The sequence below is a fragment of the Spermophilus citellus genome (genome assembly GCF_964194105.1).
Source record: "Spermophilus citellus genome assembly, chromosome: 4".
In the NCBI taxonomy this organism is placed as follows: Eukaryota; Metazoa; Chordata; class Mammalia; order Rodentia; family Sciuridae; genus Spermophilus; species Spermophilus citellus.
In genome coordinates this window covers 198888543-198915160 of record NC_138185.1, presented here as the reverse complement: position 1 = coordinate 198915160, position 26618 = coordinate 198888543, and the positions used below count along the sequence as shown (strand labels likewise).

The following is a 26618-nucleotide window of genomic DNA, read 5'->3' as shown; positions in this document are numbered from 1 at the left end:
ATTTTGAAAGACACTGTTAACAGGGAGAACCAGTCATCTGTGTAGAATGAGAATATTGACAGAATTACGGGGAATTAATTTAAAAATACAAAATGGAATGGATCAATAACTCTCTTTTCTACACTAATGGCAACAAGGTTGTAATTGCCAAAGGCATCGTTTCTATAAAATTGGTGACTGAAGCAAGATAAAACCCACACCTTCTCAGAAGGCTGTAATATTACTGGTATGCTGCCACAGACATCAATCTTCCTTCTTTCTTCAATAAAAACATCAGTTCCTATGGGGCTGGGGTCGTGGCTCTGGGGTAGAGTGCTTGCCTAGCATGTGTCAGGCACTAGTTCGATTCTCAGCACCACTATAAATAAATAAAGGTCCATCAACAACTAATAAATTATTTTTTTAAAAAAAATCAAGTCAGTTCCTACTCCATGTTTGATATAACTTAGGAAGCACCCAGCACAGTACTAACTAAATTTACTCATCTTCTTAGAAAAGGTCTGGATTAGAAAGTTCCTCAGTGACTCAGATTAAAATAGATTCCCCATCTCCCATTAATTATAAGACCCTTTGAATGCAATTATTAAGGACCCTGATTTTTATTTAGTCAAGATGATGGGAAGTTGTATGTACCTTTAAGGTAAACAGTTTGTTTCTTTTTAGACTTTTTTTATACTACCCCCTACCAACCTTTTGTCTTTTTACTATTCCCGAAATCTACAAATGGCATAGGTTCTAATACCTGAGTGAACCACCAGATGTTTTCGGAGGCTAGAATACTCAGCAAAGGAACGGCCACATCCTTGGGCTTCACAAAGGAAAGGCTTCTCTCCTAGAGGTAGAAAATGAGATAAAGACTCAGTCTTCTGATGACCTGACTTTTTCCATCAACTTTGTTTTCAATGACTTATTCATTCTGATTTCTTTGGTTCATGCTACATAATATCAATCAGATAACTTAGCAAGTGTTGCTTCTCAATAATCTAGTATATAGCCTAAAAGATAGCCATGCTTTTTTCCTTAGAAGGGCTGCCTCTGAACCTCATATTTCCTTTTCCCTCCTAGCTCAAGGGCTGACTCCTCTAGCTTTAAGAATCCCATCCCTTCTGATGACATTTAAAGAATAAATTTGGACTGGGGTGTAGCTCAGTGATAGGGTGCTTGCCCAGTATGCACAAGGTCCTGGGTTTGATCCCCAGCATCACAAAACAAAATAAAGCCCCCCTGACACACACACAAAAACAAGTTTCTATGCTGTCAGGATTCTTTTTAAGACTCAGATCCATATTTTAGGTCTAAAATAGACATTATACAGCCTCATTCCATAAAACAAAGGAATGAAGAGATATTTAGTCATAGGGGTGAAGTTTTGTCGAAGTAGTCATATCCACATAGTTGTGTTACGGATGATCTATTTTGTGTTTTTTCATTATTTTTATCTTCTACAATATTACTTTGTTATTTAAAAAAAATCAAAGCTGGGGGCTGAGGTAAAGCTCAGTGGTAAAGCATTCATTCACCTAACACATGCAAAGCCCTGGGTTCAATTCCTAACACCATATGTTAAAAAAAAAAAAAAAATCAAAGGAAAATAATAATTTTTTATACTACTTTTGCAACTTCTTGTGAGTCTATAATTATTTCAAAATAAAAAGTAAGTGCTGGAGATGTAGCTCTGTGGTAGAGCATAGTATGCACAACGCCTGGGTTCAACTTTAGGGCTGCAAAAAAAAAAAAAAAAAGTGGCAGGGGGGATAAAAAATGAAGCCTATATCCTCCAAGGATCATAGACTAGTATAAGAGATAAACATACTCATAAATAATTGTAATACAGTTCATGAATGAAAAAGTGCTATAAGCATTTAGAAGGGAAGAAATTTTGTGTGTGTGTGGGGGGGAGGTACTGAGGATTGAACCCAGCCAGGGGTGCTATGCCAATGGGCTGCAACCCCAGCCCTTTTTTATGTTGAGACAGGATCTCACCAAGTTGCTTAGGGCATCTCTAAATTGCTCAGGCTGACTTTAAACTTGTGATCCTCCTGCCTCAACTTCCTGAGCCACTGGGATTACAGGCATGTGCCACTGCGCCCAGCTGAGAAGGGAAGGAATTCTAATTGCAAAAATTTTTTGAACGATGATGAATTTCAGCTGGTCTTATAAGCTGAGAAGGATGGAAAGGAATTTTAGGCACAAGAAATAGTGTGAAGAGTGCCTTGAAACTGAGAGTGCCTGAGATAAGTTCAAAATCCATCAAGTGAAGCTGGTATGGTAACAACACATGCGCTAGGTTGCAAAGCTCATGTTCTTATCCTTTGCAATCAGCTAATCCTAGCAGGAGGAGCAGGAGTGGGTAGCACTGCTCTTGGTTGTAGTGTTCTTTTAGACAATACCACACAGTTAATTTGGGAACTGGAGTAGTCTCTAACTTTTTTTTTTTTGGCGGGGGGTGCTAAGCATGTGCTCTACCAGTGAGTTATACCCACAGTCCTTTTTAATTTTTGAGACAGAGTCTTGCTAAGTTAGTCCAGGCTGGCCTTGAACTTGAGATCCTCCTGCCTCAGCCACCTGAACAGTAGGCATTATAGGCTTCCACCACCATATCCAACTACCTATAATTTTTTTGAATGCTATCTGTATAGTAGTACCCACCCCAGAAAGATAGATGCTCAAAAAGATGCTCAATGAAGGAACAATATGCTAATACCTTTGACAAAGGTCATGAAAACAGAAAATTTTAATAATAAGGTCAAATGTTTAACAAGATGAACTACAGAAATATGAGGATTTAGAAGGATTCTACCTCAGAATATAGAGGTAAGGAATCTCTTCATCAAGCTAACCTAGGGGACACAACCTACCTATTTGGAAACTGAGAGGGCCGTGATTTTACTGAGATAAAAGACACGGAAGAATGAAGAGGAGGTTCAAGAGGCAATTCAGCATAATGGTTAAGAAAGAACATGGGCTTTGCAATCAGCTAATCCTAAATTCAAATCCTAATATTACCACTTATTAATGAGGGGAAGATAATTTATGTCTCTGAGAACTGGCTTTTGATCTTATTATATGAAGATAATACAATTTCAAAAGATTATTCTGAGGGTTAAATGAGATAACATGAGTTTAACAACTCAGCATAGCTCTTGGTACACACTAAATTCATCAGCTTTAAGTATTAACATTATTGCTAAAAAATTATCTCAAAGGCCGAGTTGTCAGGATTTGAAAATAAAATCCTTGGAAGAGCTTTGGAGCCATATCATAATTTAAAATCCAACTCTGCCATTTCCTACCTATAAGATGTTGAGCAATTTATTTAACTCTCTAAACTTCTGTTTCTTTATCAATAAATATATTATTTAATGTTATATTGAAAATTAAAGGAATTAATGTGCATATGGTTGGTACATATTAAAGTGCCTCAATAAAAGCTTGTATTACTATATTAACTATTATTAAGACTCAGATCTGAACGGCAAATTATTCAATTGAGGTTTGAGATTATGAGAGTACAATGAGAAAAATGAAAGAAAACTGAAATTCTGAAATTGGTGAGCAATAAAGACATTAACAGAGAAGAAGGCTAGCAAAAGTTATAATGAAGGGGAAAAAACATAGGTGAAATAAGGTCATACTTTAATGTAAAAAAATGTTTGAAGATGTTCAGTGTTATCTCATGTTACAAAGATGATGAGCAGCAAGAGGATGAAGTTTCTGAATTTAACAATGCGGGCTAGTAAACTCACTTCTTAGCTACTCAGCTGAATGGTTTTCTTATTCTTTTATTAAAATTGCTTTCTTGGGGCCAGGGTTGGGGCTCAGTGGCAGAGCACTTGCCTAGCATGTGTGAGGCACTAGGTTCAATCCTTAGCACCACATATAAAAAATAAGTAAAATAAAGGCATGCTGTCCATCTACATCTACAAAAATTTTTAAAAATTACTTTCTCGGAGCAAGTATAGTTAACTTTCTCAAGAAAGCTGAAAAGAGAACTATTCTGCCCAAAATAGATTCAGAGGTTATATCAGTCTAGAGACTCATGCCTAGAAAAATTGCGGCTTCAGCTCACGCTTCACCTTTAATTGAACCTGCTATCACTTCAAGAATGCAAGAATGAACAAACACAAAAAAAAAAAAACCCAAAAAACAAAAAACAAAAAAAAAAAAATGAACAAACAAAGTGGCAAAAAAGCAGAGAATAATTATACTTCCTCAGATGGTCATCTGGGTTCAGTGCTTATGTTTTGGCAACAGACTAGCACATGCTTGAAAAATCATGTGGCTTGGAAAATCACCCTTAGATTCTTAGACTAAGAATCAAGGAATCTTTATTTTGCTCTCTCGACACCAACATGCTGTTTGACCTGGAACAAGTTACTTTCCATTCTATTTCCCATGATGTGAGGTTCTCTCAAGAAAGTAAACTCCTTAGAAGTCACGGATTACATCTTTTGTATTTTTCCCCACTTTGCCCTATTTAGTGTTCTGTATGGTTTGTGCCACTCAATGTTACTGTCCAAAATACAAGAGGTGCAGTGTTCAGAAAAATCTGAAACAGACTGATTTTGTCCATATCTCCTCACATTGTTCCTGAGAAGGTCTTATATCTCTTCCTACCATTAGGTTCCTAGAGGCAGAAATCAATACTATCTACTCCTCACATACAGATAAACTTTGATAAGTCACTGTATGAATTAGAAAGTACTGCAAGGCATTTGAAAAAAGAAATCATATCTTCAGAGTTCTAGCAATAATTCTACCCCTTCACTTCTATTCCCACTTGAGTCTTTCCTGAGGATAGGCAAGCAGGTGCTCAGCCCAGGGTTGCACACACCTGTGTGGATGCGCCGGTGGTTCTTCAGGTTTCCAGCTGTAGTGAACTGTTTACCACAGCTGGATTCAGGGCACATAAAAGGCTTTTCCCCATTGTGGGTCCTCATGTGCACCTTTAGCCTCTGCAGCACATAGAAGCTTTTCCCACAACCTTCTGCAGGGCAGATGAAGGAGCGGTCATTTCTGCAAAATTAATTATATAAACAACAACACCTGGAAATACTCTTTACTAGAGATGACAAGTCAAAATTTCTATTGACTCTCAAGGCAGACATTAAACTCCAAACCTGAATATTTCAGACTTAACCTGAAGAGATTGTTAAAATTACAGATGCCCAACTTCCTCCCAATACTAATTTCCTAGGTTTAGGGTAGGAGCTGAGATTTACGTATTATATTTTAAATTCTCAAACTATGTTTTATAATGAGATTTGAGAATTCATACTTTTAAGATATTCAGGTAACAATCTTGTTTACATATTTATTAGGAAAAAGGTAAATTAAACAATGCAAATCTTTCTTTAAAAAAAACAAGGGGCTGGGTTTGTGGCTCATCAGTAGAGCACTTGCCTCATATGTGTGAGGCACTGGGTTTGATCCTCAGCACCACATAAAAATAAATAAACAAAATAAAGGTATTGGGTCCATCTACAACTTAAAATATATATGTATATACATATTGTGTGTGTATGTGTGTGTATATATAAGTTAGCTGGAGTCCCTGCTTCAATTTGTCAATTCCTTTAATTTATTAATTCAGGGAACAAGTTGCTCTAAAAGCATCAGTGTTCTTAAGCTCCAAATATGAGACCTCAGAATTGCTCACCGATGAGTTTTGAGGTGGTACTTGAAGTGAGCTGGCCACACAAATGTCCGGTCACAACCTTCAACTGTACACTTGAGCTTCTTTTCCACTTGGGGAAGTGGTCCAGAATCTTTGGGTTGTCCATCACCAGAACCAAGGTGGACATTTTCTCCTGTAACAGAATCATGTATTTACAACCCAGGGAAGGACGCTGCTCCAATACTGAGGTTCAAATAATAGAACTCATATATTTAACTCCTAGTGATTTTTTTTTTTTTTTTGTGGGTACTAGGGATTGAACCCAGGGATGCTTAACAACTGAGCCATAGCCACATTCCCAGCTCTTTTTACTTTTTTTTATTTTGAGATGGGGTCTTGCTAAGTCGCTTAGGGCCTTGCTAAGTTGCTAAGGCTGGCCTCAAACTTGCGATCCTCCTGCCTATGGACTCACTGGAATTACAGGCATGCCCCATTCCACCAAGCTTCTAATGATAATTAATCGGATATCTATCTTCGTCTTCTCCACTTCCTCTGTACCTGTTTTAGAACAGAAATGAGGGTGTTCTACATCTTCTTCCCCTTATTCCAGAGAACTACTGACAGCTATCATGTTTTGTTTCACAAAACAGGGCCTCTTTGACAAATGTAGAAAATATCCAAAATGGTTTCCCATCAGAAATCTCAAAATGTAGAATTAAACCTCTTTTTTATTATATACATTGGTGGGGAAACAAGGAGATCAACACCCAAAGTGGGATGCTATAGAAAAAGCTTAAAAGTTCTGGGCTGGGTAATAGCCAGGGACAGTAGTGCACATCTATAATCCCAGCAACTCAGGGGGCTAAGGCAGGAGGATCATGAGTTCAAAGCCAGTCTCAACAACTTATTGAGACTCCGTCTCTAAATAAAATATAAAAACAGGCTGGGGATGTGGCTTAGTGGTTAAGCATCCTGGGTTCTATCCCTGGTACTGAAAAAAGTTAGAGATAATATCTACTGGCATAATGTTTAATAAAATAAAAGGAGGTGAGTGGTAAAATGTGCCTTGATTTGTTTTAAATGAAAATAGTTCATTAAAAACTTGTATAAATTCCACATTAGTAGACATTATTCCTTTTATTTCATCATCTTCAAGACACAGTTGGAAGCTGGGAGGATGGTGCACACCTGTAATCCCAGCCACTTGGGAAGCTGAGGCAAGAGGATCAGAAGTTCTAGGTCAGCCTTGACAACTTAGTGAGACTGTTTCAAAATAAAAAATAAAAAGGGCCAGGTATAAACCTCTGAGTTTAATTCCTACTAACACACACACACACACACACACACACACACACACACACACACACACAAGATTTCAGTGCTAAAGCTTGGTTTGTGATAATGAGAATGCTGAATCATGTCGTCCTAATATCTGTCACAGGTTTATGAGAAAAAACAGAGTCAGACCTAAGACAAAAAGATTAATGGCATGTTACATAAGCAAAGATTTTATGCCTTTTGGTAGTGGTTTGAATATATCCATGGTTCTCAAGCTTTAACATGCATCAGAACCAAGTTTCTGATTTAGTAGGCCTGGAATGGGGCCTAAGAGTTTGTATTTTTAAGTTGCCAGGTAATGCCAACGATCAAGGGTCAATGTTTTGAAAATTACTGGAGAAAATAGCACAAATTGCAGGCATGCCTAACTTAAAAAAAAAAAGCATGAAATCCATCATAGCTAATTATAAAATTGCCATGAGCAGCCATTTAGTTTTAATAAAACATCATCATCCACCACACTGACTTAATATTAATCTTGTTTTATTGGTTTTATAGTTTTATTTGTTAATGGATGAAACTTTTGATTTCACAGTGGTATAAGAGCTCTAAAAGCTTACACAGAACTTTTGTTTTTACATATCTAAAAACATTATAATAAAAGCAATTGAATATAAATTCAGTATTTCCCCCCCTTTAAAATGTGTTCTCTTAGTGCTGAGGGTGTAGCTCAGTGGTGAAGTGCTTTGCCTAGTGTGCACAAGGCCCTAGGTTCAATTCCTAGTACTGAGGAGAAAAAAATTGGTGGTCTGCTGACAGCCTGCCCAGGGAAATAGTTTTTGAAATACAGAACTTTTTTGCTAATGGGAATGGAAACTGTATGGAGGCAAGGAACCTATATGATATCCCCAAGGTCCTGTCCCAGCCTGAGTGGCCTGAAGTTTCATCTGACATCTGGCCTCTTTTAAGAGCAAAACAAGCAAGCATACCACAGAAAGAGGCTCTGATGGAAGAGTTTGCAACAAAGACAAAGGGGCAACAGAGTCCTCAAGATTCCAGAGGTAAGAGGGAAGAAAGGAGTCTTAAGTGGACTCAAGACTTCCTAGAAAAATGTCATTAAGCCGGGAAGGCAGAAATATATTGTCTGGGAACCATAGGTTCAGCCATAGGTTCACAAACCTCCTGGCTCTTGGCAAGAGTTGGGAGACAGACTATGAAGCCTCAGAGGAAAAAAAAAAAAAAAAAAAAGCCTCAGAAAAGTTGTTCCCAAAGCCTCCAAGCTGAGTCCCCTTCCTTCCCCTCTCCAGCACTGGGCCCCATCTGGGAAGGAGGCATATCTGCCCCTCCTTCAGTGTCTGAGCAGCATCTACTTGGCAGCTCTCTCCAGACCCCTGATGTTTTAGGCCTTCAAACTCTTGACATATGGATGTTACTATCTACCTCCAGCTCTGTGTGGGACCCAGGAATCTGGCTCCCAAGATCACTGTTCTTCAGTAACCCATCACGTCACATTAGGGCTCCAGCACATTCCCTGTCCAGTTTCTCCCTTGCTCAGAGAACACAGGTCACAACTCCTCAAAGCTTCCATACTACCTTTCCTGTAGGTTCTAAGGTCTCCACAACCCCAGAGCACTCACTTTTGTTCAATGAGTTCTACTAGACAGGCTCTGGGCTTGAGTCCAGACATCAGCCCCCCAAAACCCAGCAGAAGGGCCCTAACTTGCACCTGCTGGTCTATAATGAGGGAAGCTCATGACCCTGTCAAGGCCCAGAGATGGGGCATTAACTCCCCTCCCCTAAAGTTGCTCAACCCCAGGGATACGTACTGCCTTAACTGCCCGGCTATTCTGTGAGATCAACCTAGCAGGTGACTAAGGTTTCAAGTTCCCACACTAACTTCCATCTGCTTTGCCTGCTCTCCTGCTTCAGATTGCTAGGCCCCTGGAGCTGTCTGCAGACTCCCTATGCACCCCAGCCCACACACCAGCAACTCTAGAATTATGCAATGGCCTAAGTGGGGACTGAAGGATGCAGGGTCTGGATAGGAGTAGCATAGGGCACTGTACAAGGAAATAAGGAAGGAGTTGCTGAGCTGAAATCCCAGCCTCACCAGGGTTGAGGGCAAGTGACTTTACTATTCCTGAGCCTAGGCTGGGTGGTGGTGGTGGTATGGGTTTAAGAAAAATTGATTTGTATATTATCTGAAGTAGAGAATTAAAAATACTAGTTTAGTCGATTCTGCACACAAATCTGGCATGGCCAAGTTATCTCACAGAAAATAAGACAAGCAATTTATACATTTCTAGCCTTCCATTCTCATTAATAAAATAACTTGGATTATATACAACTCAAAATATAGCCCTTACATTACCACAATCTCTTTGCATAGAATAATGGTGAAGAAAATGCCATGGGAGTCTCACCATTGCTGCTGGTTTTTGCACTCTTTGCTAGTTGTGCACGAGTAGCAGCAATCAAACTGTCATGGGCCAACTCCTGAACCCGGAGGAACCATGGAATGCTACTGTCCGTGCTCTCACTGGAGAGGAAATCATTCCCTGAATCCTCTGCCTCATCTTGTACAAACACTAAGTGCTCAGCTGAAGAGCCCAGACCTGGAGAACAAAAGGACATATGAAGGTTAGTCAACAAGTAATCCTTCTGTTTGCCCTGGCCCAGAAACTCTGTATCCTGAACCAGCTATTGGAGGTCTTTGCTTCTTACCTCAAGCTTCTGTGCTCACAGATGATTAGGCTATCACTTTCCTACTCTCAGGCCACAGGCTTATTGTTACCTTGCCTCCTTCTGTTTCAGAGGCAAAACTGTTCTTCCTGGCAACCAGGCTAACCCCCACCTCTAATATTCCAACCCCACTCTTCAGTCATCCTTTTCTGTATCCTTCCATTTTTGTTCTCTCCCATTTCCATCCTATTCCTCTCTACTGGACAGCTTTTCCTTCTAGCCTTTAAATGTGTTCTAACTCAAGTTTCTCCCATCTTTATTCTTTAAAATAATAGAAAACCTTAAGTGCTTTTCTAGTTATTACCTGTTTCTTCAAAGTCAAGTTTTGTGAACAAGTGTACCCTCTAACTTGTGCATCCACTTTCTCACCTTCCATTTACTCCCCATCTCTTTAATTCTGTCCTCTATACCCACACTACCCCAATAACAACTGCTCTTGCTAAAATATTCAGATATATACTTCATCTCACTAGCCCATCCTATAGTATTTGGCATGATTTAGTATCTTTTCTCCCTTAAAACTTCCCTACCTTGGTTTCCCACCCACTATTCTCTCTCAGTTCTCTTCATCCCCTTCCAGCTGTTCTTTCAAGTTCTTCTTGTTGCCCTCTTAAATGTGTGGGCTTTTCCCTCACAAGGTTCCAGGCTTGCCTTTTTCCTGTTCATGCATCAATCTTCTCTTGAATCAAAGAGAAAATTGTTTCATACATTTCCTGAATGCTAATCAACACCTAAACTACTTATTTCATATGAGACCTCTCTAGAACTCTGGATTCCTGTGTCTAACTTTCTGAAGAAAACTTCCTCCTAAATAAATGTTCCTTCAAAATCTCAACTTCAGGGTCTGGAGTTGTAGCTCAGTGGTAGAACACTGCCTAGCAAGTGTGAGGCATTGGGTTCAATCTTCAGCACCACATAAAAATAAATAAAATAAAGGTATCGTGTCCATCTACAACTAAAAAAAATTTTTTTAAAAAATCTCAACTTCGGGCTGGGGATGTGGCTCAAGCGGTAACGAGCTTGCCTGGCATGCACGGGGCGCTGGGTTCGATCATCAGCACCACATAAAATAAAGATGTTGTGTCCACCAAAAACTGAAAAATAAATATTAAAAAAATTCTCTCTCTTTAAAAAAAAAAAAAAACCCAACTTCAACAGACATAAATTGGAACTTATCATCCTACCCCACACCCTGTTCTTCCTATGCTCAACTGTATCAGTAAATGGCACCATCTAATTTCCCAAACGAAATATGTTTAAATCATCCTAGAATCCTCTTTCTTGTTCTACATGTTCATTTTGTCATCAGACTATGAAATTTCTGAAAAATAATAAAGCTTCTAGTGAAATATGTCCCAACTCCAATTTTTTCATAAGCATGAGAAAAGTTCAGAAAAGGATAAAGAATACCTGCTCTTGTTAGGTTAAGAAGAATAAAAGAAGTGCTATCACTTGGCTGTAGATCTTGCAACAAACTAGGAGACTCTGGAGTAGACAAAAACTCTGGGGACTTCTGTACAGTCTGAGCCCTCGTCTCCTCTCCGTCTGGGCCCACATTCACCTGAAGGCTTCTCAGTACAGCTGATGAAGGGACCTCCTTGGAGGAGTTAGTATGATTTGGAGCATCATCTAGTAAAGGGAAAACACAGCATTACCTCCAAGGAGATCATCATTCTGAAATAGTGTCTAATACCTATGTAACATCTCTTAGTATCTAGCACCCTATAAAAACAGTGTTCTCATTTTACAAATACAAAACTTGCCTCAGAGAAAAACAGAGATGGCTTTAAAGGTAATCAGACAAAATGTGAAAAACAGATTTCTCTTGACACCTGACATAGCTAATAGCCAATAATCTGCATTTGGACATTACAGAACTTAGTCCTTTTTGAAGTCAGAAATCAGAACTTTTTCCTTAAAAAAAAAAAAAAGCTACATTATGAATGTTAAGGGAGGATCTAAATTTTAAACCTTTTTCTTAAAAGTTTAACTTTTTAGTTCACTTTTATAACATGTACATGACAGTTCTGGTGGAAGGGGGGAAAACAGCCTTGGAATCAAAAGAAATCTCACAAATTTATTAATATGTTTCAATATATAATTCTGGGTTTATACTGAATGTAAAGAAATAATTCAGGGCTGGGGGTGTAACTCAGTAGTAGTGATTGCCTAGCATGCACAATGCCCTGGGTTCAATTCCCAATACCTCTAAGAGAAATATTTTTTAAAAAAATTCAGATTTGACCTCCAGAACTTCATTCTATCTGGATACAGTGGCACCCACCTATAATCCCAGTTACTCAGGAGGCTGAGGTGGGAGGATTGCAAGTTCAAGGCCAGACTGAGCAACTTAGAGAGATCTTATCTCAAAATAAAATTTTAAAAAGGGCTGGGGTATAATTTCAGTTATAGAGCACTTGCCTAACATATGCAAGGCCTGGGTTCAATTTGCAGTACTGAGGAGGTGGGGGTGGGGAACACACATACATGACACTTTGTTCTAAGTGATAGAAAAGAATTTCCAAAGGTTTGGTTGCAATATAATGAGGAAACTGCACTTCAACATTGAAGTATCCAATATTTTCAGAGGTTTTAACATTTTTTAAAAAGGCATGTATTACTTCTTCCTCTTTTAAGTAGGTAACAAGATTATAGAAATAAATTGGGCACATGCCAAAATCCCAGCAACATAGGAGGCTGAGGAAGGAGGATCACGAGTTTGAGGCCTGCCTCAGCAACTTAGTGAGGTCCTCAGCAACTTAGAAAGACCCTGTCTCAAAATAAAAAATAGAAAGGGCTGAGATGTGGTTCAATGTACCTAGGTTCAATCCCTAGTACCAACAAAATGAAACAAAACAAAAATAAAAGTGAACAATATGGGGGCTGGGGTTACAGCTCAGTGGTAGAGAGCTCGCCTTGCATGTGCATGGCCCTGGGTTCAATCCTCAGCACCACATAAAAATAAATTAATTAATTAAATAAAGTTATTTAAAAAAAAAGTGGACAATATGTCCATTTTCATTAGGCTTTGGCACAATAACGTGAATGTACTTACACACAAAGATAAAAATCTTAAAAGTTCATAGTAGTTCTGTTTGTCATATTACAACATTAAGTAATAAATATTCATCAACAAGTGGCATGGATAAGGAGTTGTGGTATACTTTATATAACAATACCATACAGCAATGTAACTAAACAAATCATAGCTACACACAATAAGGATAAACTTTACAAATATAAAGTAAAGGAAGGAAGGTACAAAAACATACAGATCATATGATTCCATTCATTTAAGGTCCAAAACCAATTAAGATTATACCACATTGCTTAGAGATATATAAATGGGTGGGTAAATTTGGAAAACAAAGAAATGATTATCACAAAAGTGAGGACATTGGCATTCTTACAAAAGAATGTTGTTATCTTTATAGGGGAAAAGCCTAAGTAGGAGCCAGGTAATGGCACACTCCTGTAATTTCATGGACTCAAAAGAGGCTGAGGCAGGAGGATCCCAAGCTCAAGGCCAACCTTAGCAAATTAGAGCCACTCTATCTAGAAAAAAAGGGAATGAAGTTCACTGGTAGACTGTGTCCAATCCCTAATATTGCAAGGGGGGAAAAAATCGAAGAATATCACCAAAGGACATTAACTAGAAGAGTTTTTAACAAACTACTTAAGTTGTCAAACAAGCTAATGTTTACTCCCCCTGATAAAACACTAACACTCCAAATTTTAAAACAAAGATCAGAGTATAAGGAATTTACTACATCCAAAAATAATATTCTCCTTGCCAATAATCAATTGACTCCCATCCAAACCTTATCTCCCTGCCTGTGCTCAGCATTCTGTTTCCTCTTACTTCTCCTGAAGCATCCTCACCAACATCCTACTATTTCTTTCTGTCTCAGTTTCTCTAACTGGCTCTTTTTTTTTCAGCATAAAACAACCCCCCAAATATCTCAGATCTAAAAACAAAAACAAACAAACAAAACCCCTAATTTCCACCTACCTTACCTTTTTCCTTCTCGTAGCAGAACAGTCTTGAGAAAATACCACTAGTTACTTCCCCAATTATGCTGGACTTACTTTGCATTGATACCTCAATCTACAGCCACTTGGTTTTCTACCCACTTCACTCTGTGGACAACCAAGTTCAGTGATGGATTCGTTTTAGACTATCTTCTCTGGGCCCCTTAGGAGCATTTGATATTGACTTCCCTTGTGTTCCACACTTCCACTCTATGATATTCATCCTACTTCAATACCCTACTTTATACCCCTTACCACCTGTTCAGATTCTTTTGTCTTATCCTATTCCTTCAACAGGGAGTTCCAGAGTTCTGCCTTGACCTTCCCCCCCTCCACCCCACTGTCACACTGAATCATGATAGCAGCCATTCCTGTGGCTTAAACAACTGATACACTTATGACTTTCATGGTTACTTTTTCTCTATGACCAGTCAATTGTAAAGTCAGTTATCCATTCCATCAGGTACCATAGAGTAAGCTAAGCTCTTGGGACTTCTTTATCCTATCTCTGGTGATCTTTGTTTTTACCTGATAACATTAGCCGACTGCATTCTGAGGCCTCGGTCACCGGAAGTAGGGATAAGCAAGTAATGTCTTTAGCTTCTGATTCTACTAGTCCCTGTCCCAATGGGATGGAAGTATTCTGAACAAACTGTACCAGGAGCTGAGGGGGGAAAAAAGGCAACACTAAGATACAGAGGTTATTAGGAATGGATCTAAACCTCTGAGTTTATGAAAAGGTAATGATGAAGTCTTGACTGCACTAGGTTTAGACATTCAAAGAAAAACTAGATTGTTATTTCATCAATGTTCATTGTTCTAGTTTATTTATATAACTAAACCAATCCCATCACTTTCCAAATAGAAAATATAAAAATAATTTTAAAATGAAGGACTACTTAAAAAAAAAAATCAACCACACTACACTGATTACATCTTACAGAGCATTTTTCTGTGTACATTTAACCTTCACATTAAATTGGCTAGGACTGAATATGTATTTTACAAAGAAGAATCAAGATGAGGACATTAGTGTCTTATCTAAGATCAGCCAGACATGGTGATGCATTTCTGTAATCCCAGCTGAGGCAGGAAGATTAAAAATTAGAGGCCAGCCTGGAAAATTTAGAGCTAACAATGTGGCTCAGTGGTAGAGCACTTGCCTAGCATGTGTGAGGCTGTCAGTTTAAGACCAAGTACCACACATACACACAGACCAAAGAAAAAGATACCCAATGTGTTCAGAAATAAAATATTTTCTGATATATACAAAATTAATACAAGAATGGTTTGTGGTAGAAAATATTTATATACATATACACATACACATTACTTATGTTACATGGCATACTCTCGCCATATATTTATATATAAAATATTTTGTCATTATATAACTATCCAAATAATTTTACACTTCCATAAACAACGACCAAAAAAAAAAAATCACAAAAGACAAAAAAATTTTGAGAAAATACTTAGTAATGAAAAAATAATAAATTAATACTTACAATCAAATCCATTTGGGTTCACAAAACCTAAAATATTTAATATTTACTATCAGGTCTTTATAGAAAAAGTTTACTGATCCCTGGACTAATAATGATAAACTCTGAAATACAACCCACCAAAAGAAAAGGAAACAAGCTGAGTAGGCTCACCTCTGGTTTGGATTCTAACTCATCTGATAACATTGATTCAGCTTCCAAAATCCTGTAGCTGTTTAGGGAACAGGTTCAAAATTAATTCAGAGTCAATGACACCTTCCCGTTATGCTCATGTTCCTTTAGGAAACACTATGCTCTTTCTGTAAGATGCTGAACTAAGTTGGTAATCAATTTATCCTAAAATAGGGATAAAAAAGAGAGAGACAGCATTAAGAACAGTGAGAAAATACAGCTAAATAAGTAAAATATCCAAAAATCATAACAAACAAAGAATTCAGCTCCAATCCCTTGTTTTAAAATAGAACAAGTGAACTAGGTGTCAAAACCCAAAATGATGTTTATGTTTCTACTTCTAAAATCAATTCTAAGGAAAGAACTTAACTACAGAAAAAGCTAGAGCCGGGCACAGTGGCACATACTTGTAATTCCAGCTACTTAGGAGGTTAAGGCAGGAGGAATCATAAGTTAGAGAACAACCTCGGCAACTTAGTTGGACCTTGTTTCCAAAAAAAAAAAAAAAAGGATCGGGTATAATTTAGTAGTGATGCATTCCCAGGTTCAATCTCCAGTACAGGGGGAAAAAAGAGGAAAAAACTCAAAGATGTTCACAAATATGTGACAAATTGGAAGCAACATGTAAACACACATATATATCCAACAATTAAGGAATTGTTGATTAAGTATGGCACCATCACTTCAAAATAAGGTTATGAAGACACAGCGGCAACAAAGAAAAATTATTACATTAAATTATAAAAATAGGGCTGAGGTGTGGCTCAGTGGTAGAGCGCTGGCCTAGCATGTGTGAGGCACTGGGTTCAATTCTCAGCACCACATATAAAATAATAAATAAAGATCCATTAATAACTAAAAAATATTTTTTAAAAATAAATAAACTATAAAAATAAAATGATTATATTTGCATTTTTAAAACTAGTTATGATAGGCACAGAACAAAGTCAAAGGAAATTCACACAGCTATGATAGTAGTTAATATTGTATGGTAGGTTGGTGTGACTTATTTTTCTTTTCTTGATTTTCCAAGTTTTCTAAAATGTAATTATATTGTATTGATAATTTTAAAAAATACATTAAAAAATAGTCAAAAATGGAGGTGTAGCTCAGAAGTAGAGCACTTACCTAGCATTCATGAAGCCCTGGGATCAATCTACAGTACTGCACAGGGAAAAAAAATGACAAAATTTGAATAGTGTTTCCCAGATGTAGTGTTCTTGGGACCCTGATGCAGCTGTTTTCTCCCTGTAATTTAAATTCTTTCTTTCTTCTTCTCCCCCCCCCCGCCCCCACCTTTTCTTTCATTTTTGGGCTAGGGATTAAATCCCAAGGCCTTGTGTATACTACCACACAATCAACCACTGAGTTACTCCCCCAGCCGAAAATTCTTACTTTCTTACAGCTTAATTTTTCCTCTAGGAATCTGTCATGTGAGTCTTTTATTTGTTGCCAAAATTGGGAACACTGTGTAATCATACATATAAAATGTACCTAGGATCAAGTTTTCCATTAATACCAGGGTTGGCTAGATAGTTACAATAAGATAGACTTTACAAAAAGGGCATTTAGAAGTAATGGAATAAATATTTATTGTTTGTTGGTTTCTTCTCCCTCTTTCCAGGTGTCTGAGATTCTCATTTTTCATTGTAAAGAAATAACAATTTACAAGATATAATGAAAACAATCCTTTTAAGTTTTTCACCTGAAGTATTATAAATCCCTGACTTTTCTATCCACATACATTTTTCTCACTCAAGCACTACAACAACATAATAATTTATCCATTCATCTTTTTAGAAAGAAAGGAATTAAGGCTCAATAAATCACTTGCCCAAGTTATTAAGCTGCAAAGCCAGGACTCCTACCCACAGAGCAGGTTGGCATAAATAGTTGAATGAATAGTGATTACATCTCTCTAATTTGTAAGGCCAAAGAATTCCTTTACCGAAATTCCAGCTCACTCTCAACAAGCCAAGAAATTACCAGATATTTGTTTAGGTTATCCTTAAAGTTCCTCCAACTTTGAGATTCCATGATTGTAAAATCTCCAAGAAACCATACAACTATTTACTAACCTTTATATGTTAACAATGATATTTTTTAGTGTTTTTAATCTAATAATAAAACTTAAAAATTAACAAAAACATTTCCTGAAACAACTGGATATCCATATCATAACTGAGTACTACCCTACAATTTTGATGGCCAAGTTTATGGTTTGTATGTGTACTATATGATAAAATAGAGAAAAGAAGGCACTAGAATAGGCAAGCTGGATTCAAAATAATCACTACAAGAGTACCTTATCAGGTGTACTAGGTTAACCTCTTCTTTAACACAGAACTTACTAAGTATATTAGCTGGTAGTATAGTGACAAATATGCAATTACATTTGTTTCTATTCCCAATTCCAATACCCATTTAACAAATTTCAAAAACTGTAATGCAAATCTTTTAAGAAAATAACTTTCACTGAGAGTTCACAGAATATACAACTCACCCATTTTAAAGAGTACTATTAGATTGTCTTTGTCTTTAGTATATTCACAGTTGTGTAACCATACCACAAATTTACATTTTGATCACCCAAAATGATACCCTGAAGTCACTTTCCATTTTCAAATTGTCTTTACTATGAGTTTAAAGGGATTCCATACAAGCATTCCTATAAGCAGATAGTAAGTACTGAATAAATATTTGTATATGAATGAATGACCTTTCTTCTGAACTCCAAATCTTCATTTCTAACTGCTTGCTGGGTATTTCTATATATAATTCCAACAGCATCTCAAACCTAACAATGTACAAAATCCAGATTATCATCTCCCCTAAACTTGTTCTTCCTGTTATTATCTATTTCAATTATTGCCCAATTTTCTTCCCACTCAGCTGCAAATTCTAGATCTTTAATAATAATCTCACATTCTCTATATTTAAATAATCCCAGTAATTCTGAGTCTCCCAAATTTATTCCTACTGCAATGCCTTATTTAGGTCTCTAGTCTCTTTCAACTACACTATTAAATAGGCTTCTACTTGGTCACCTGGCCTTTAAAATTCCCCTTTCCAACCCATGTTTATGCAACCAATCCAGTTATCCTTCCAAAACACAAAAATGCTTATGTCAACCCCCTTACTCAGTCGTATGCCTCAAAATAATGGTCAAACTCTAACGGTAAATCTCTCCATTTAGAGATAACCTCTCCACCCCCGCCAAAGCTAGAGACTGAGTAATTCACCCCCACCCCCACCCCAAAATTTGACATCTACTTGAATACAAAGCTTAAACTAGAACTCAAATATGACAGTCAGCAAGTTTAGTTGCCTTTTATTCTACCTCACACTAAGATAATACAAAGAGGAATTTCTCACAGCCTAAACAACACCAAAAAAGCTCTCTTTATTTTAAAGTGTTTCTTAATAATATTCTCTGCAAATATGCTGTGTTGACCCTGTTGCAAAGTGAGGCGTATATACGAATTCTTAATCCCCAAATTAATAATATTTAACTTCTAAATGGTAACTAAGTCCTTTTCAGAGCCTCACGAGCAAGTTGAATAAACTTTAATAAACTATTGAGATTCTCTTGAGAAATGTCAGAGGATAAGTTCAACCGGCAAAACGCACACCGCTGTAAGTCAACAGCCAGCCTACGTGCCCGCCTGAACTGACATACGAAAGAGAAACCGGAGGTCCAGCCCCTCCTGTCCACAGGCGACCCTAATCAGACACAGAAAGTAAGTGGACGTAGGAAAGGAGAGGGTAGCTCTGGACAGAAACATTCGGGGTAGAATCCCCTTGGCACACACCTTTCCTCCATCACAAAGGCCTAAATCTAAGGCCCCAAGGTCCGCGGGCAGGCCCCGGGTGCGGGTGCAGTCCGGGAGCCCCCGCTCCAAGAACTCGCTGACTCCGGTTTTCTCGGGACTGTCTTGTTCCCGTGCCCCTGCCTCTAAACGGAAGCAAAGAACCCAAAACATCGCCCTCCAAACCGCGAGGGGAAGGGCCGAGGCCGCAGGGCTTCCGACCGTCCACTTCTAGGATCGCCAGATCCGGGAGGGGTGTCCAGGGAGGAGAGTTTCCCTGTCCGCTCCAGGGGCGAACTCGGCCCCAGGCCTCTAGGAGCCTGTAGGGGCTCCCTCTCGTCGGGGACTACCGAGCCAAGCGAGTGCCGCCAGTCCCAACCCGAAGCTTACCTTTCCGTCCCGGACAGGTTGCCGGCAGTCAATCGGTCCTGAATTCCGTCCACACAGAGTATCTTCCGGCTCCCGCCGGAAGCAGCTCGAGCGCGGGACAGGAAGTTTGGCCGCTCCCCGCCCCCGGCGTACACACGCCCACCCGCTTGGCTAGGAGCCGCGCTGCAGCCACCCTTCCGAGGGCAGCAGACGAGGCTGACCCGGCTCCCAGCACAGGGCTAAGCTTCCAGCGGCGAAAGCCCAGCCCCCGGTTTCCCATTCTCTCTGGCCTTCAGGGCTCCTAGATCCGCGAAGCCCTAAAACCAGGTCAGTGTATTCTAGCCATGACGTCACTGCCAACCCGCAGCTATGGAGGAGTTCTTCCCCCCGCCAGCTAAGGATCTACAATAGAGGGAAACGAGAAGATTGCTCCTTAAGCATTTGCCAAAGCTCTCAGTGAAGAGGACCTTGAATCTTCACCACCCGAGAAGGGAACTTGTAGAATGAAGTTCTGCTGTGCATATGGGACGGGGTATGAATTGAGTCTCCTGTAGAATTTTTTTAGAGATTGTTAATTTCCCTAGAGGCTGGGTTCCAAATATTTTTAGTATGTAAAGAGCTCTTGGGTGTCCTGATTGGATGTCACCACTTTATTAGAACTTTGAGTTGACTGACTTCTTAAGATTACTAATTTTTTGAATATTCACTGCCATGCGGAAGAATAAAAAACAACTAAAATAGTGACTCTGGAAATTAAAGGAGTTCTCTTTAAAAAGGCATTTCAAGGTAAAAGATAAACCAGGCACATATAAGTGGGTGAATGATATCTTTAGGCACACAATGTTCCAAGGAAATATAATTCCTCTTTTTGGATAAGCAGAGTTTGAAGTACCAACGGGATATTTACTTGAAGGTAAAGATCCAAAGCTCAAGTAAGAAGTCAGGAAAAGAAGTGTAGATTTGGGAGCTTTCAGCATACAGAGAAGAGATAAAACCCCTCAGAAAAGAAAATGGTAGAGGAAAAATATATAAAAGAAGAGAAGGCCACTGAAGTTCACTGGAGTGAGTGATTACCAACACAATTTGAATCTACTTTTACTAATTTCACGTTCAAAAATACATTGGCAGCAGCCCAGCAACCCAATAAAGCTTAGGCAGGTGGAACCCAAGTTGGAGAGCTGCCTCTGCAATTTAGACCTCATCTCAGACAAAATAAAAAGGGCTGGGGATGTAGCTCAATGGTAAAGCACCCAGGGTTCAATTCCCAGTTAAATTGTGTGTGTGTGTGTGTACACACTGGCAGTGTGTAAAACAGGTTACCATAAACCACACAGAAAAACATCTTCAATTTTATTGTTTCAAAGGGTTGGATACAATTAATAAAACAAACTTACTTAAAGGTACATCAATAGGTTTTGAACATTCATGATTACAACCATTGGTTAATTTTCCCAGTCAGTCCTGTTGTTTTGATTTTGTTTTTTTTAGGTGTTCTTGTGCTGGGGACAGACCTCAAGGTCAAGCAGAGTTGTGCTACTCGGTTACACCCCCAAACCTCCTTGTTTAGTTATCTGAAATTCCCAGTAAGTTTATATCTACTTGCTCTCTAATCTTGACAACTATTTGACAATATGTGCACACTAAACTAAGATTAACATATGCTTTTATCAATATATAAATTGGGTTTTTAGGGCTGGGGATGTGGCTCAAGCGGTAGCGCGCTGCCCTGGCATGCGTGCGGCCCGGGTTCAATCCTCAGCACCACATACAAACAAAGATGTTGTGTCTGCCGAAAATAATAATAATAATAATAAACTTTAAAATTCTCTCTCTCAAAAAAAATAAAATAAATTGGGTTTTTAGGAAGTATAGTGAATTATTTGGCAAAACATTAATAGATAATCCTTTGGATTAAATCTTCTGGGTCTCTCAAACCGACCGACTTCAGCCATTTATTTTCTCATATCACTCCCAACCCCAAACCTCTGTTTTCCTTTTGCAAAAACTGTTCCACAAGCTCTGAATCACACCCAACCAACCCTACCCTGCAGTCCTTACATACATATCATACCATTAAGTCCTGTTTCCACCTACAATATGGAAAGGCCATTCCAATTCTGTTCTTATTCCAAGTTTCAGTTTAAGAATCACGTGAAGTTTTTTTTTTCCAGTCCAACAAATGTTTACTACATGCCTCTCATTTCAAATAGAATATTTATTCTATTTTAAATTAATAGACGTTATTAATTTTTAAAAATTTATAAATTTGATGCATTATCAGTTGCATCAAATCTCCAGTAGCTTCAGAATGTCTGATACAATTATGTCATACATGTTTTAACAAAAGAAAAATGGGTCATTTTAATTTCAATATTGTTTTAGGTAATGTTAGATGTAGAGTGCACACATGATATTAAGATATAGAAAAGAGTCAAGTTACGTAAGAAAATATTCTTCTGATCACATTCAAATCAAGAGCTATCTGTACTTTTTTTTTTTACAATACCTTTATTTTATTTTTATGTGGTGATCAGGATTGAACCCAGTGCTTCACACATGTGAGGCAAGCGCTCCACCACAGAACTACAACCCCAGCCCCCTGTACTTTAAAAAAAAAAAAATTTATCTTAAAAATCTTTGTGTATGGGCTGGGGATGTGGCTCAAACGGTAGCGCGCTCACCTGGCGTGCGTGCGATCCGGGTTTGATCCTCAGCACCACATACCAACAAAGATGTTGTGTCCGCCGAGAACTAAAAAATAAATATTAAAAATTCTCTCTCTCTCTCTCTCTCTCTCTCTCTCTCTCTCTCTCTCTCTCTCTCCTCTCTCTCTCTTTTTTAAAAAAAATCTTTGTGTAAGGTGGAAAGAAATATGTGTGATTTTTCTTGAAGATGACAATTATAGAGAAATATCTTTTGAAATACAAACTATCTGTTTTCCGATATTACCCCCTGTCATCATGGACTGGAATGCAGCTGGAAAGAAAAAAAAATAGATTATCTGAAAAGATAAATGTTACCATGAAACTTGTTTATCAAGAGATCAGAAATATAAAATTAGTTTGAATAACTTCTTCCAGGATTGTAATATTAAGCACAGAAGGAAACTGTCATGAAAAGAAAGGTCAAGTAGAAGTTAAAGAAAAACTAACCCAACTAACTGTTATTATACCTAAACTGAGTTTACATCAATGTTTAATGTATACAGAGTCTAAAGATTGGTGGAAAATAAATATGGGAATTAATTATCAGCAAAAACAATTTTTAAATAACTGTCAAAAAGTTTAGAATTGTAATCAAAAAGTTTTATTAAATAAATAAATACAGTACACATTTCTTATGCCAAATGAGTGGGTTTTATGTTTAATATACATTAACAAAATGTATTAAAATTTTTTTCTGAAAAAGGAAAACATCAGTTTGATTTAACTCTTTTCAGTTAAATGAACAAATTAGAATCTTTTTTTTTTAAATTTGTCGTTGTTGTTGTTGATGTATTTTTATGTGGTGCTGAGGATCAAACCCAGTGCCTCGCACATGCAAGGCAGGTGCTCTACCACTGAGCTATAGCCCCAGCCCTAAATGAGAATATCTTAAATCTATGTATAGTGGGCAAAAGTTAAATATTGACAATTTGCTTAATATAAACTGCCCCAGAAGCAGCTAATCTGAAAAAGTAACCTAAGCCTAAGTAATTTTCACAATCCTTACATTTTTTATAAACTATTTGAGATGTGATAACAATACCTCTTAAATACCACTAAGTTGAACTCACATAGATCTTGATTACAATACTTATGAAAACCTAGAGTATGGTTTTGCAGGGAAGAAATAAATGATTAAAAAAGGAGGGGCTGAGGTTGTGGCTCAGTAGTAGAGTGCTTATGTGTGAGGCACTGGGTTCGATTCTCAGCACCACATATAAATAAATAAAGGTCCACTGACAACTAAAAGAAATATTTTAAATAAAGAAAGAAAAAACAACAGGTATGGTGGTGCACACCTGTGATCCCAGTGACTCAGGAGGCTGATGCAGTAAGATCACAAGTTAGAGGCCGGCCGTAGCATCTTAGTGAGATCCTCATCAATTTAGTGAGACCTTGTCTCAAAAAATAAAAAGGGTTGGTGATATAGCTCTGTGGGAAAGTACCCCTGAGTTCAATCCCCAATATTAAAAGAAAAACAGGCAAAGTGGTATATGCCTATAATCCCAGCTACTCTGGAGACCAAAGCAGGAGGATCTCAAGTTTGAGGCTAGCCTGGGTAACTTAGTGAGACCTTGTCCCAACAGAAAAAAAATGAAAATAGCTGGGGATGTGGCTCTGTGATAAGAGTGCCTCTGGGTTCAATTCTCAATACGGTAAAAAAGAAAGAAAAAAAATTTGGGGATGTACCTCAGTGATATAGGACTTGCCTAGCAGGCATAAGACCCTGATCCCTAGCTTTGTCAAAAAAAGAAAGAGAAGGAAAACAAACAACCAAAACACAGTTAATATTGATTCAGCCTAGCAAAACTAAAAATTAAGAAAAAAAGAAAAGGGGGAGGAGACACCTGAGAAGTAGCATTAAAAGAAAAAAGAATATTTTTGCTGAGCACATGTATATAATAAGTAAATACATTCCTCTTACCTCCCATGTTTTCCAATCCATTTATCACAGTCTCCTTGATCTGTAAATTAAAACAGTAGTTTTAGTATTCTTTAAAAAAATTATTTTGTAATAATGGGGATAAGCCCTTTTTATTTTGAGATGGTCTTGCTAAGTTGCTGAGGCTGGCCTTGATTGCAGTTCTCCTGCCTCAGCCTCCTGAGTAGCTGAGATAAATTATAAGTACCCGCCATTGTACCCAGCTATATATCCTCTTTTCAAAATATACACACACACACTCATAACTGCCAATCATTTGTGGATTTCAAGAACATTAAGAGAACAAGGTCAGGATCTCTGAATCCCAAATTAAAAATTTCTGATTTTCAGCCAACAACTAAGAAAGACATCAGAGTATCCATGGAGAGTAGGTGAGGACACTAGGATGTGCTTATATGACTTTCTTGGAAAGGAGTCTCCAATACATGGTAGAATTCCATAAATATTTGAATATTACTAATTTATATTTTGGGAAAACTATTGATTTTGTAATATAATCCACAGAAAGTGAAACAGTAAATTTTATATAAAGTTAATAATAAGAGGGTTTCTTCAGTTAGGAGTTTACAATCATCAGCAAGGTAAAGATATTTAGTATACATTTCTTTTGTAAGAATTTTTTATAATGAAACAAACATGGTTGAGGTTAGGTGCAGTGGTGCATGCCATAATCCCAGCTTTTGGTATGCAAGATAAAGGAAAAAATGTTTGCTATAATATAATTTAAATAATACAAAAGTATATCAAGTAGCAGGAAGAATTATAATGATAAAAAATAGAAGTACTACCTTTAGCTTTCCTTCTTTAAACCACTGACTCAGTTGTAGAATGCCAGGCTCAAATTTATCCTTATAATTTAACACCATAAATCTTTCCCTGTAGGGGAGAAGAAAAGGATAATGATCAGAGAACAAGACAGGAGTGAGAGTTCAAGATGAAACCATTCCAGAACTCTAGTAAATCTGTTAATCTTTAAAATATTAGAATTAATCACACTGAGTTTGGTCAGACATAATTTTAGGTGTATTTACAAATGTAAGTATACTAAACTTCTACTGTTTATGTCTGCCCAGCATCTACAACTCCATTTAGCAACAGTTCTGTGATTTTTTTCTTTGTAGATATCTTCCTTTCCCCATCCTCTCTTGACTTAACCCAGCTCAGTCAAATCCAGTAAGTATGAGTTTTCAAAGAGCTAATTAACCAAAACCTAAATATTAAACTAGCTTAAAAATAGAGAGCATTAATTTCAAGGATATATAAAGAATTCAAAAAACTCCAAAAAACCCCAAATAACCCAATCAATAAATGGGCTAATGAACTGAACAGACACTTCACAGAAGAAGAAATACAATCAATTGACAAATATATGAAAAAATGTTCAATATCTCTACCAATTAGAAAAATGAAAATCAAAACTACTCTAAGATTTCATCTCACTCCAGTCAGAATGGCAACTATCAAGAATACAAGTAACAATAAATGTTGGCAAGGATGTGGGGAAAAAGGCATACTCATACATTGCTGGAATTGGAAATTGGTGTAATCATTATGGAAAGCAGTATGGAGATTCCTCAGAAAACTTGGTATGGAACCACCATTTGACCTACCTATCCCACTCCTCAGTTTATACCCAAAGGACTTAAAATCAGCCTACTACGTTGATAAAGCCACATCAATGTTTATAGTGGCTCAACACACAATAGCTAAACTATGTAACTAACATAGGTGTCCTTCAACAGATGAATGGATAAAGAAAATGTGGTATACATATGTAATGGAATATTATTCAGCCTTAAAGAAGAATAAAATTATAGCATTTCCCGGTAAATGGATGTAACTGGAGAATATCATGCTAAGTGAAATAAGCCAGTCCCCCCAAAACAAAGGCAGAATGTTTTCTCTGATATGCACATGCTAATTCCCAATAAAGGGTGGACTAGGTAGAGGGAGTGAAGGGAGGGGAGGGGTTTGGGTATAGGAAGGATAGTAGAATGTATTTGATATTATTACCTATATACATATATGACTACATGACCAGAGATTCTACATCATGCACAACCAGAAGAATGAGAAATTATACTCCATTTATGTAAAAATATACATATATTATATATATATATAAATTTTATTTATTAAGGAAAAACTATATTGAATAACAATTTATTTCATATACATTCCCCCTTGAATCTGAATCTGGTAATAAGGGCAAAGACAGAGGACATACCTTGTGATGTTTCTTTCCTTCTGGATTGCCTCTATCGCAGGGGGCAGTGGAGGAGGATATGGCACATCTTTATTGTACTGAGAAATTTGACCGCACAGGATGATGTGGCTGTTCTGATTCATCTGCACAGAAAAATTTTTGATGGTTACCTCCTTAGACACCTTTCCTGTTCATTGATTTTACGTTTGCCTAAATGAAAACCTGCTTGACCACTATATTTA

General features: G+C 37.6%; 2 protein-coding genes across 19 annotated transcripts in view; both read right to left on the bottom strand.

The window, feature by feature from the left end:
* ZNF410 (zinc finger protein 410) overlaps positions 1-20071 on the bottom strand; it is a 37702-nt gene extending 17631 nt beyond the window's left edge. For 3 of the 10 annotated variants that reach the window (XR_014021402.1, XM_081289466.1, XM_081289474.1), the window contains exons 1-9: positions 19545-19593; positions 16474-16509; positions 15328-15385; positions 14198-14333; positions 11048-11266; positions 9319-9510; positions 5660-5810; positions 4835-5016; positions 743-832 (exon numbers count right to left, since the gene is read on the bottom strand). Coding sequence is in view for 9 of the 10 variants with exons in the window: in XM_081289466.1 (XP_081145592.1) it covers positions 743-832; positions 4835-5016; positions 5660-5810; positions 9319-9510; positions 11048-11266; positions 14198-14333; positions 15328-15385; positions 16474-16484 (1039 nt within the window). In the remaining variant the exon portion in view is untranslated. The other 7 variants (XM_081289471.1, XM_081289473.1, XM_081289467.1 and 4 more) reach the window with 7 other exon arrangements.
* A 789-nt stretch (positions 20072-20860) lies between these two features.
* The window catches only part of PTGR2 (prostaglandin reductase 2), a 50390-nt gene continuing 44632 nt past the window's right edge, over positions 20861-26618 (bottom strand). For 8 of the 9 annotated variants that reach the window (XM_081289508.1, XM_081289510.1, XM_081289512.1 and 5 more), the window contains 5 exons: positions 26398-26519; positions 24959-25046; positions 24153-24192; positions 22382-22499; positions 20861-22167 (listed from right to left, as the gene is read on the bottom strand). In XM_081289508.1, the coding sequence (XP_081145634.1) occupies positions 22423-22499; positions 24153-24192; positions 24959-25046; positions 26398-26519 (327 nt within the window). In that variant the 3' untranslated portion in view covers positions 20861-22167; positions 22382-22422. Of the gene's footprint in view, positions 22168-22364; positions 22500-24152; positions 24193-24958; positions 25047-26397; positions 26520-26618 lie in introns of those variants that run through there. The other variant, XM_081289507.1, reaches the window with a different exon arrangement.